Source organism: Acanthaster planci, linkage group LG18, assembly GCF_054643075.1.
Source record: "Acanthaster planci isolate LZ-2023a linkage group LG18, COTS_SCS, whole genome shotgun sequence".
NCBI classification, from domain to species: Eukaryota; Metazoa; Echinodermata; class Asteroidea; order Valvatida; family Acanthasteridae; genus Acanthaster; species Acanthaster planci.
Window position 1 is genome coordinate 2,485,841 of NC_141794.1, and position 13,018 is coordinate 2,498,858.

Genomic DNA, 13,018 nt, shown 5'->3' on the forward strand with positions numbered 1-13,018 from the left:
GCGGACTAGCTTTCCCTGGTCCTGTGTGCTCGACACTTGCTCTACCCTTTTTTGGTTAACCTTCTCTGTTTGGTTCCTCGAAACTCTGAATTCGATTTTTGTTTCCACTTCGGATCACGGACAAAGGACTCTATACAAGGCATAATGCGCCATTATAAGCATGAATGGAATATGCATACCCTGCGGTTTTCCCTGTGCCGCGTATATTCTATCACTACTAATCTGTAGAGATCTACCGAAATATCAGAAATCTTTACACATTTCTCTCTTATGTATAATTCACCTTTCGGCCAGCGGCGTGAATGTGCATATCTTATTGTCATCCCACGTATCAGAAATTTGTCAGAGACTGTAAATTCCCTTTGAGTGCGAAGTCGTGTCGTCAGAAAACGCAACAGTAAATACGGGATGACACGCCCGCCAACCGTGAAAGTCGCCGCTGCCGCGCTGCGTGCAAAGTACCAACAAGAGAATTAGTTGAACATATGGCATTTTGATCCTGTGTTCATAGTGACTGGTACAGAAGTTATGTGTCTCTTGTCCCGGAGGGAAAAAAAAAGATCAGTAGACAGCTAAATTGCCAGAAAATTCGCTGTTTGAATTCGAACTAGAAAGATCCGGGTTTCAATTGTGCTTAATTCAACCTGCGGGCGATTGGCTACATCCTTGTCAGGCGATACCTTTTTAATGTGAAGCAATTAACAACAGGTGTTCGGTGCATAATTAGGGTTGAAAACAGTGAAACGAAAGCCGGCTGTAGGAAGCAAGAGCTCAATACGGTGTGTCCTGTTTGAAGTTTGAAGCAACTCCTAGGTCTAAGAGTCAGTGTCATCGTTACGGTCACCATGTTTCGATAAAAATGAAGAGGCACGAAGGTTATCCCCTTGACCGCTGTAAACAAGTGTGATATTGACTTGTGCGTCTCGTCTCAAATACAACCAAACAGTAGGGTTCCCCCTGGGTCCAGTTGGTCCATGTAACGCGGTGATGGAAAATGTTCCCCATTCTCACAACAACGTGTCCGTCGTGTGATGATTTTCCAGACCACGGGTTATATACCATGTCCGAAACGCGCTTCCAGAGCTACGGCTATGTCTACTCGTCTCTGTGTATTTCCAATGGCGTGAAGACCTAGACCTAGCTCCACGTCTAGACAACAGATTGGGATGCGGCCTGTGTATGGAGGCCAAGTGCCTTTTAGCATCAGGCTGAAACATTTCACGTGTGAAAGATGCGACTTGTTTACTCCGAGACGTCCCTGAGACAAACCAGCGACGTGACGATGTCGGCCAGCCATTGTCAAAGCCACGGGGACTGGCTAGTGTCACCGCGTCTCGACGCCAACCACAAGCCGGAAATGAGCAGTAAAGCCCCACACCATTTTTTAGAAGCTTCTACTCTGTTTCTCTCTTGCCGGTTCAAACGACGACAAGGGCATTCCACCTGTTCCCCCCTCCCCCGTGCTAACGACATTGTATTAATAATCGGCTGTAATGAAGGAGGCATCCGGCAGAGATACGTATTTGTCTGAGAGAAACACAGCGTGAGTGATGATGAGCAAAATCGTTTGACTAATACCGGACATAAATCAGTGTGCAGATGCAGAGAGCCGTGCTTGTAATGCAGTGAAAGCCTATGGGTGCTTTTGAAGTACTTGGTAATTAATGGCCTGTTTCTCAGCGACACATTTTTTTAAGCATCCTCAATCACAAAATGAATTGAATGACGGGGGCCTGTGCTCTAAACAATGGCATTTTTTCTCCCATCCGAAACTAGGATGGTTGGGGTTTTTGGGGGGAGGGGGTTGGGTATTTGTAAGTGTGAAACAAACCCGAAAAAAATTACACTGATATAAACATGCCGTGACAGTTTTAGGAAAATGCAACAGATCGAAAAGCAAAGGGGCGTCATGAAGTAGTAAAGATATCGTTTCCCTATTTTGTTTATTTTGTTAAAACTAATACAATACGTTCAACGGGGGATCGGGGTTCATCCAACATCGGCTCCTCGCCGACATGGCCTATATGGGGATGTTCTTCAACTTTGTAAGCATGCCTTTTCGAAAACTTGCTTGAGGCTGTTCAACATTGTCCCTCCCCCGGTTGATGTTTGTACACAATCGTGCTGTCGACCTCCCTTTGCATTCCTTCAGAATCCTTCTCCCCCATATGAGACACCAACTTGCCCTCGGGGCAACGCCGAAATGCCAAAGCCGAGGTATTTCTCTCCACTATTTTGTTTTAAAACTCTGGTCCCCCCCAAGAGGGAACCCGGCCAGGGGGAAAGTGAGACCAATTTGGGTTGCCTGTCTGTCGAAAGAGAGAGAGACTTGAACTTGTCAGGGTTTGGGGCCTTGTCTAAGATGGAGGCGATACGTCACAGGTCAACGACACGCATATCGCTGGGCAGCTCTTACCAGGGATTGCTCCGTCGGATTACCAGCCAGGTTTGATCCGCCTGCCTGTAGCGGGGAGACTATCCACGTGCTGTCGCCTGGCTTATGTGATTGGACGAAAGTTCTTGGCAAGGTTATCCCATCTCGGATCACTACAATGACGGAGCAAGTTACTACAACAAACAATGCCTAACTGGTCGAGGTCTTTCGCCCCCCCCCCCAGCCGCGCAACCCGTCATCCATCCGTCGACAGGGTCTGAACAACAGCCAGACTCCACAATTACGAGAAATTAAGCTCTGCGTTATCGCATGAAGAGGACGCGGGGCGGTCGCCCCTTGTCTTCGTCCGCTGTGATTGTTCAGGAAAAACTGAGTGTTGAGGAGTCCAGCCGAACAGAAATACACGTGTGCAGGTGATGCCAGCTTGCCTCCTATTAGGCTCTAGGTACATGAGGGGCTTCACTCATCGGCTTGTTATTCCGACGGTCAATTTAGCTTCATGTCAACTGCGAGAGGAAATGGCAGCAGACCCAAGCCGAGGTCTTCCTCCTTTTGTCTGCCGTGCGGGCCCAGCTGAAATTAACCTCCAATTTAGGCGTTAGATTTCTTTCTTTTTTTTTAACTGCGTGGCAATTATTTCTCTAGGCCGTCTGGTGAGGAAGGGTCCGTGGTACTACGTACAAGAAGCTCAGACATTGACGGGACTTGTTGTTGTTGTTGTTGTCACTTCTGTCGTCCTGACGAATCGCAGTCTTATCGGCGAGGTTCACATTCATCGCGCCGACACCTTTCACCTGTCCGCGTCAGATTGTGCTCGTTAAGCCAGCTGATGGAGCGGTCGATTGTACCGTTTATTGCCCCACTGTCCCCCTCCTATTCAGGGAAGGCAACTCGGGGGCTGTGGCCGAAATGCCCGGCTTTAACTTAAGTCCGACAAATGACGGTGTCAGAGTTGCTCCACATTTTGGGCCACTTTTTTCTGATGACCATGATGACAAGGGTTAATCGCATCTGTCCTTGATGAAGCTTAATAGTCATTCATCTTTCAGAAATGTTTCTCAGAGGTCTCAGGAGGTCAAACGAGCGATTAGCGAGAAATTGTTGGATTCTGGAGGTGATAAATTCGTCGGCCGAATTACGGAGGAATATCGTTCATGGCCGAAACGAAACGGATCCATGGAAAGTCCTCAATATAACATTTTGTTGTGGCCATACTCGTATCTCCTAAATTTCTATGCAATTTACAACGGACGCCTGGCTCTTATTTAGTGAGTCCATTTGTCAACAAGTGAGTGAATTCATATTTCGGGGACATTTTGGGTCAACTTTTTCCTTTCCCGTGTTTCGCTGATATGTAGCTGCCCCCCCCTTTCCATCCAACATTTTTGGATCTCCTATTTTTAGGACAGGTGCAACACAAACAAACACAGCCCGAATTCTAGCCACAGTGCCCCTACAATACCGTCCGCTGTCTCCGGTTAAAACGTTGGCACCCGTAATTCGGCCAGGAATGCCGGGTGAAAGCCCGGCACCGCCCCAGGGCTCGCGGGCGAAGCTAGCGGGAGGCCCGCCAACCAGCGACCTTGGGTAACCCCCCTACAAAAATAGCTTTTATTTGCTGATAGAAAAATTGGAAGGGGGGGGGGAATATGGAAAATATCTCAAACCACTGACAGCACATGTTATAGTAGTTACCAACAGGGTGCGTACAGCGATGGCAATGTGTGATTCAAATCAGTTTGTCACGCGGTAAATGCTGAAAGTTTCCAATTTTCTCCAATTTTCATGTTAAGTTTTCGTGTAATCACGGGCAGAAATCTTTACACTGCAGTGAAAGATTTTTGAATTAAGAGAATTCGCCTGGAACAGGGTTTCCCATCAGCCTTCGTATAGACACACTCATAAAGGGTTTTTTGAGGGATACCCCCATTTTGAAGAGGTACATACACGTATTAAAAAAATCTCGCCAAGTTAACACCTGATTTTTGTTGGCTGAGTATAGATCGTGCTAGACGTAGATGTCGAAATAGTAAACAGGGATGGTGTTTATTTTGAAGTCTGGACGCTTTGTCAGTGCTTCGCCATATCTTAAAGAGCAGTGTTTATGATCGAAATTGCTCAGTGTTGAACGCAGCGAAGACGAGCCCAGTGGAAAAAAGAGAAGAGGGGAGAGAGAGTACATGACATTTTATTCCTGGAGCGTTTCGCGTCGTCCCCCCTCACATCACGGGATATGATTGAAACGACTCATCAAGGGCTGCCCTGTGATCGTGTCTCCTTCCCGTGACACGTTGCGTGTAGATATTGAACAAGGCTAGAATGATTAGGCGGTAGATGACTGCGAAAATTGAATTTCAGATTGCAATCCGCCGGGCTATTCTGTTTCATCTACGATAAGAGCCGTCCTGAAAGGTTGTCATTAGAGATCACTTCATGAAGAGACATCGTGAGCTTGAACAAATCCACGTAAATGTTATGATCATTGCAAAGGGACGTCTCTATTCATTAAAGGGGCATGCGTCACGTTGAACATTTTAGGCCTGCATACTAAATCATGTTACACGACTTACGACTATAGATTCATCACCTACCTTTGGTCAAAGAGGACAAGGAAAATCTCTTCATTACACATGTACCAAGTAAAGGATTCTGGGGATTTTTTTATTTAGTTGGACAAGAAAAACCTTCAAACAAAACTCCTTTTAAAAAAAAAAAAATAAAAAGTCTTGGGACCCTTATTCAAGGCCGATCCCTGATCTTACAGCTTAGGTTTTAATTTCTTTTGATAGCCCAGGGGAGGGCGCCCCCACCGAGCGGCCCAGCGTCACCTTTGGCCCGTGTCGGTCACGGCCGACATCTTATCCGGCCAGCTTAGCTGGCTGTCGACCCAGACTGCAGTTTGACTTTCACAGAAAAAAACCAACAGGTTTCTGATTTACTGATGCTGGTGTGATGTCTTTTGGAAATTTGGGATCGATGTGATTATCATTAGATGATAAAAAAATAAGAGCTTCATTGGAACCCGATCAACTTGATGCGTTACTCGGAAAACCAATACGTCAAGAATAAAAAGGTGAAGTATACCAACAAACACTGTTCACTGAACATTTTTTTCCCTAGCCCTAACCCCCTCGATACTCGAGCTTGCCGGGCCACATACCCCGCAGCGCCCATCACAATGCGGTAACGCAGACCCCGTAATCCCTCGCCCAAGAAAGCTGACAATGTCTGTCATCTTCCAGCTTTGAGAACTGGAGGAATTTCGCGGTAAATTTAGCCAGAAAACAGTTGTGAAGACAAGAAGGACCAAAGATAAACTCTGGGTCAGGCTATTAAATGAAAGAAAAGAATAGACGCAGCATTAGGAAGTTCAAAGTTAAGTTTTAAGTTCAAAGTTAAGTTTAAAGTTCAAAGTTAAGTTTTAAGTTCAAAGTTAAGTTTTTTACTTGAAAGTTCTTTTTGCCGATTTACCTAAATATCAAGTATCTTTGTTTGTATTACTTTTTAAAAATTTTTTTTACACTGAACAGCGTTTAGTTGTACTTTGGCCCATGCCATTCTCAGCAGTATAAAGCGAGTGCTCCTCGCCAAGTCTGCCTTGACAAGGTCAACCGAGGTCATGCGATTTTCTCAGTCAGAACACCTGGAAGTATTTACAGCACGGCGATATACCGTGGACGTTATGACCCCCTCCCCCACCTTCTCTGACAAGGAATACCGACATGTACGTTGAACTCGAGCTCTCTTCCACAAGTCTGGGCAGTTCAGTCGAGTGTTGGGGGGGGGGAGTCTTTCACTCGCTGCGCATCTGCATGCCAGAATGAAGCCGATCAGGGCTCACTCAGCGGCTGAATTCGTTCTGCCATACTTCGTTAGGAGCCGGCGAGGCGTACCACCCTCGTCCCCCGCTCACAGGCGAGGCTCGCGTTACAAACTGGGGGAGGGGAGGAACAGACCCCGTTTGGAGTGTTTTCTGAAGAGTAGCATGTCACCCTTGCCTGGCTCCAAGTGCTTGACTCTTGGGCATTGGTGCCTCGAGGAAATGTCTCGCTCCCCCAGGGCATCTCAAAGAAATACATCTCAGAAGTCTACTCAACTTGTTCTTGGACCTCATTTTTTTTTGGGGGGGGGAGGGTATCGCCGATTTCTGTTTGCACTTTTCCAGTCTACTGGAGCACTGCCTCATGGACTTTATCTTTCAAAATGGCAGAGACGTTGCAGTGCAGGCGATACGGTGTAAAGTAAAGGTTGCGTGGGATTTCTGGTGAGACAATAATGCAATCAACGCCAATTGCGAGAGGTTTGAAACTCTTAACCTAATTTTGCTCTGCCAGAATTGAGTTTGCATTACCACATTTCCTGCTGTCTTGCTTTAGTTCGGCGGGCCAATTGGTTCTGTCAGGCAAGTCATTTCAAGTGTGACTTCTCCTCGGTCATTGACCCTGTCTTCTACTTCGGGAAGGCGGGATGCATTCGCATACGATGACTGATGATTTCAAAACAGACGGGTAAAAAAAAAAAAAAAAAAAAAAAAACAGTTCAGCTAAATCTACCGAGAGGTGTGACGTTGTAATCACAACATCAACCAAATAGGGCCTGCTGGTATTGGATAACTTGTAGACGGGGGCGGTTCAGGGACCTCTTTGAAGGGATACTATTCCCTCTAGAAAACCGAATCCTGGGCAGAATTCGGGAGGTTTACGGTTACGGATTTTTCTGGCGTGGCCGGTCGATCGATCGTTGAACCCCGCCTTGGTCTTGAAACTGAGGAGGGTAATCGCGGCAGAAACAGCGTGGACACGGGGGTGATGTTACCCGGTCACTTTAGTGGCTCGGGCGGCACGGCAGATTCAATTAGTTAACTAGGACACCGTTCACGCAGACAGCGGAATTTCACCTCTGCATAGCCGTCTCAAAACAAGACATGTTATGTCCTCAAAAGTTTGTTTCTCTGAAATGCATTTTGCTGGACAGAATTGGTATTGAATTCATTTGCTCCATAACCGTTACAGCGGCTGTAAAGCAGAATTCTTGCACAATATTGGCCAGGGGAGTCACGTGACTGATGAGATCATCGTATGCCGAGGTCCTTGACCGCTCGTATGACCCTGCTAAGCCCCGGCCTCGTCGGCGCCAACCACAGCTGTGTTCACCTGTTGGTCCGTGAGCCAGACTGGAATACACCTGTCCTCCGGTATTGTTTCAGACGTGCCTCCATTTAGAGAGGTCCTCTTTATCATTTTTTTTTTAACTTGGCAGTTTTCCCTCTAGGGTGGATATGGGTAATTGCATCTACGTATTGCGGCTTCCCGTGCGCCTTGACTCGCCTACACATGCCTGCATCGGTGAACAAAATACCCGAGGTGTGTAAGTAAAATGCCCAGCGTGCTGTTTACATTGGTGTCCGATCCCAAACAATTTAAGTCTAAGATTCCCCCACCACGCTCTCTATTTTCCTTGTACAAATTCCATTTGGGACAACTTCAGGAGTGTGAGTCAGTGTGAAGATTCTACCGAGAGAAATACCGCGAATTCCAAAAGTCGATCTTGCGTTTTTTTCTCTGCCTCAAATGTGGTGTCGATGTTGGAGTGATCAGATCAGGGCACCGATTGAATCTTACGAGTATGGTGCAAACGAGAACGACAGGACCAGAACGGTGGAATTCCAGCTCACGATCGGAATAGTAAATTGAGCTGTGGATCCCGGCCGCGTGCATTTTACACACTGTATCGGTTGTTCCGCGCGCTCCTCGGCCAATTACCGAGCAGTGGGGGAGCCGGCCCTGCCCGAGATTCGATCACAGCTGCCCGGTCAAAAGAGGGCGAGGCACGCTGCCAGTCCGTTTCGATTGACGGTCGGTGATATCGAAGGGTATGGGTTCGGTCTGTAAGCTGGCTTCCCCCTCATCACGGCCCGGACGAGGCTCGAAGAGACCCCATGCGGGCCAAGAATTCGGGGCTCGGGCGGGGACCTGCGGAGCAGTGGCCAGGTTTTTTTTTTTTTGGTCACTCTGTTCAGATTGACCTGTTAAGCGATAGCTCCACATCTGTGTAAATACCGTGTCCCACAGCGAGGTTGATAACTCAGAAAGGTACACAGCACAGCACTTATTACACCTAGACTGGGCCGGTGGCCGCTAAAACACTGCCAAAGTTTTCCTTGTAGCCACTGTTGTCAAAATTCCTTTCTTTGTTTTTTTAAACAATATATATCCCATATTTTACTTCACAAATGTTCGTTCAGTTGCTCTTTGCTCTTACATGCTCTCCTTACCGAGAGACACATTGCTGGCGAATGACCAACGAATCAATGCACCGTTTCGGCTTGATTTTCTGTCGTCACCCCGTTTCGGTCTTGAGAATAGATTGGCCATGTGAGGGCGCTATTCAAAGATCCCTTTGTGTCGCTTTGACAGACCCGTCCACTTCGGTTCCACTTTTCTTTTGTGACTGTTTGGAGTTAAAAGTCCGGCCTACTCGGCAACATGCGATTTCAACGGGGAACGTTTTCTTGTCCGAATGTGTTACAAGCAAGCTTTTTTGAAGCTAAGATTTCAATCAGCAAGACTTGTCGCAATGAAATCCAAGTTTGATCTCTTCTGTGAATTTAAACAGACTCTCCTCCGTCATGCGAAGTTTCACCTAAATTAGCGTTGACGGGTACCGCATGGGCTCCACATCAACCCCCTGCCAATTGGCCAGCGCTTGTTACAGTCGTAATTACCCATTTCATGTGCCGTTCGCATCACCCTACTCTCATCAAACCTGAACCCCCCCTCGGTAATCCTACATCACTCGAGTCATGTTGAATTACGAGGGGAGATGGATCAAGTCTGGTTCCGGACTTGCTGACGAGGGTCGGCCAGTCTCCGGGGACTGCCGTCTTTCATTTCATAACTGGACGCTTTGTATTAAACAGCAGTGAAGTGTTCTCGGGACGAGGTTGAATGCTCGGTTGGAGGCGTGAACTGTTCCCTTTCGCCAAGTTAATTTGATTTTGCTCAATGTATTCTTTTTCTCCTGTGACTTAGAAGTTAATAAAGAGAGACAGATGTCAAGAAGCCCTTTTGCGAGTTAAATTTGATTAAAATCTGTTGCCTGAATTCTTTAAATTCACGTGAGCATAACAAATGTAGTTCTCCATACTAAGACACTGTGGCTATACCTCCGTTATTCGGGGCAAACGTTTGCTAAGTTACACAAGAGACGCCTGGCAATAATACACTGTTTTCAATGGATTCAAAGGGCACTAAGGAACTAAGGTCCATTCCAGAGATGGTGGTCCCCCAGCTTTCCCTGAACCGAGATATATATGTATAGCCCTCTGAACCCCAAGGTATAGCAACAGTGTCTTAGTCTGGGGAATTTAAATTATGTTTATGTGCAACCGTATAACTCAGTGTAGCAGGTTTTCTTCAATTTAACAAGAAAGTTCATTTTGGCAGTCATTTTTTAATGTGAAATCATTTCCTTTTAGTGAACCAACTCCCAAATCTCTCAACAATTCCGAATAATTGTGTCTGGAGAAATAGTTGCTCTTGACTCGAAATGTTGGCACTCTGATTTTTTTTAGTACTTTTCCGCCGCCAGTTACGCTGCTTCGACAGCTCGATGGATTAAAGTAACGATGGATAGAACACCTATTGGGTGCAGGTGACGGAGCAAATTTAACATGACATCGCTTGCCTTACTTTGTCTTGTTTATGTTATAGTCTTTGCCAATTTATGCGAATTTTGGATATTGTTAGTTTCTACCCAGGCTCTGGATGCACTTATCTCTTCTTGGCAATTCCCTGAGCCCTGACATCTTCTTAAGACCTGGAGATAATTATTTCGCGGTCTTAGATCATAGGGACTAGTGGTAAGATCGCGGACTCAACGCCCGCTGTCAGTCGAGACCCCGCCTCTATTCCTCTGTAATCACGGGGCAGTAGTGGTTATTCCCCCCTTCTAATCTCAACCCTCCTGGTTTCCTTCCAACCCGCTTCTTTTCCATCTGCGGAGTCCCCCTTCTCGTAGCCTGATCAGAAATAAATCACCAGGCTTGTAATTAAACGGAATTAGCAATTAAATCCCGCACTGGGTATCTGTATATCCGCGCAGGCGTATATCTTAATCTTAAGCATGAACCAGGCAGCGAACATGCGTGCCCTCTGGCTCAGCGTATCATAAGAACAAGAGAAAAAAAAAAGGCCACCCCAAGGTGGGAATAACAGGAAAACCAAAGAGAGGCGAGAAAAAGCAAGGAGAGAATGATTGATAAGTTTACTGATATCCTCTTAATCGTCAGGCTTCACCCTCCTAGGTGTACTCTAGACCGTTGGCCGAGGGGCGAAGCGAGCCGGGCGATACATCACCGGCTGTCAATCCGATCGGGATGCTTCCGGCACCTACCGTCTGTCCGCGGTGCCAACCACCTGCTTGGTGTTACTGATGAATCTCTCTCTCTCTCTTTCCCTCTGTGCAAAGCCAGCACTCCGTTCCCTTGCACTCCCAGTAGACCCCCCCCCCTAAATAAAACCCCAACTCATCATCGGGCCACGGCATCGTCGGCATCATCATGATCGAATTTTCCGAGGATGATGAGTGGATAACCCAAAACACCTGCCTGACTCGTCTCTCCTTAGGCCCCCATCCTTCATCCCGGCTCGGCTCCGTGTTTGTCTTGTCTTACAACTCCTCTGTCTCCTTGTTTCGAAGCATCACCTCCCCCATCAACTGAGAAATCTGCTCTTGCCCCGCCCACCCCTGCTCCAGACCTTACTTGAAGTTCCCCTCTGTTTTGTTATTCAAAGTACGCGTACCTCTGACCCGTGCACTATCAACGAATCTACTCATTGCATTTCCATGATCTCTTTGAATTTTAAATGCTAAACAACATGTTTTTTCTCCCCAGGGCAAAGTCTAAGAACGGAGGAAGATATCTGAGGGAAAGACTAGAAAAAATTGGCTTGAATCTCCCCGCTGGAAGGAGAAAAGCCGCTAATGTTACTTTGTTTACGTCATTAGTTGAAGGTAAGCCGATTACGTTTTCCATAAATGAACTCATCTGTATCCCAGAACTTGTTATATTCACCTCTATAACTTCAAATACGCATTAAATGTTGAAGCACATTTTCTTTTTTTGGTGGTTGGGGGCATTGGAGTGTTTTGAGTAAAGTTCAAACAATGGAAATTCTGAAACCCTATACTGGATATTGCCAATTCTAAAAAAAGGAATGCGATTTCAAATCGAAGCTGTTCTACACGTGGTTTAGTTCAACGTGTAATTAACTTGAAGTGAAGGGGCGGCAGACATCAGGCAGCGAGCCGCCACGCGCCGGTATGATTGCGGGTAGATTAACCATTGATTTCGGCTGAGTCCGACATCAAGGGGGCACTCGGCCGTGACTTCCACTCCTCGCCATTTTGCAAGATACACAGCTAATTTTCAAGTCAACCGACGAACGAGTGACCTTGACTGCGCATTCTGAGTGCCTCTGTCGTTTGTATTATATGGTGGGGGTCGCGCGTGTGCGTGTGTGACAGAGTCACGGCGGGAAACGCTCCTGGTGACGTATTTAATGGACCGACCATGGACCGGCCTGCTGCACTCTCGCCTCCTATGTTCGATTGTCTGCTAGCCTTGACTTGTGGCGTGTGTGATCGGTTAACGCGGCGAGCCGGCACGGGCCGGAGTTGTGTCCACGTCCAAACTCATCGATACTGGCTTCCTGCAATCTCGCCCGAGACATCGTTCGACGGGCGTCGCCTCGCCTACCATTTACCGGCGTCCGGCGTGCGATGCTACGGGCTCATTTGAGTCCGGAAACGCACGGTTCTCTGGTCACGGCACGACTATCCTAAATGCACCTGAAGATAAAAGTGCAAGAAGGCGTACGGGGAGGCAGCGTGCACTGACAGTACAATTCGCCGTTATTAGATCCACCATGAATGGAAAAGTATGGCTTGTCTCGGATATCTCTGGACCGACAAAAAGTGACACATTGTAAACAATAACTTCCAGTGGGCAAATACAAACGCCCATACCATTGTGGAGCATGAAATCTACGTGAAGAGCGTTGTTATTTCATCTCTACCCTACTTCAAGTGAACAAAAAGTTCATTAAACTCGTACAAGATAAACTCCACTGCTCTCTCACATAATAATGTCCATTTTCCATGTATAATGTTGAACTTGTAAAACAAGACCAAAATCGCCACATATTTGGACGGGTGTTGGCTCATTTGTAAATCTGGAACATAAAAACATGTTGTCAGTTTCTCATCCTGACTTCATGAAAGCTCAAACCTTCGTTTCGTCTCAATTAATAGCCCTTTGCAAGGTATAGTTAGGCTTGCTGTCAGAATAACGTGTCATGACTTATACAGAATACAATTTCCTCAAAACCGTGTGTAGAGCAACTGCAGGAGCCTTTAACATGATAACCTAATTTAATTATCTTTGGAACAGTAGTTCTCCTTTGCTGTTTGGAATCTTGCATCTGTAATTCGTTAGCCCCTCCAGCTAAGAAAGTCTTCAATTAGGAATGCTTCACCAATCATCCCCTACTCCATCCATTCTAGGGCCTTTCACATTTACCCCCATAATTCTGGGGGCTATACGCGTTCCGACATCCCATC

At 46.7% G+C, this 13,018-nt stretch overlaps 1 protein-coding gene across 9 annotated transcripts in view; it reads left to right on the forward strand.

The window, feature by feature from the left end:
• Window positions 1-12,996, forward strand: part of LOC110978520 (transcription factor AP-2-epsilon-like) — a 163,558-nt gene extending 150,562 nt beyond the window's left edge. For 4 of the 9 annotated variants that reach the window (XM_087148396.1, XM_087148395.1, XM_087148394.1 and 1 more), the window contains one exon: window positions 11,292-12,994. In XM_087148396.1, coding sequence (XP_087004522.1) covers window positions 11,292-11,496 — 205 coding nt within the window. In that variant the 3' untranslated portion in view covers window positions 11,497-12,994. Of the gene's footprint in view, window positions 1-11,291 lie in introns of all 9 variants that reach the window. The other 5 variants (XM_087148397.1, XM_087148392.1, XM_087148390.1 and 2 more) reach the window with 3 other exon arrangements.
• Window positions 12,997-13,018: the final 22 nt, after the last annotated feature.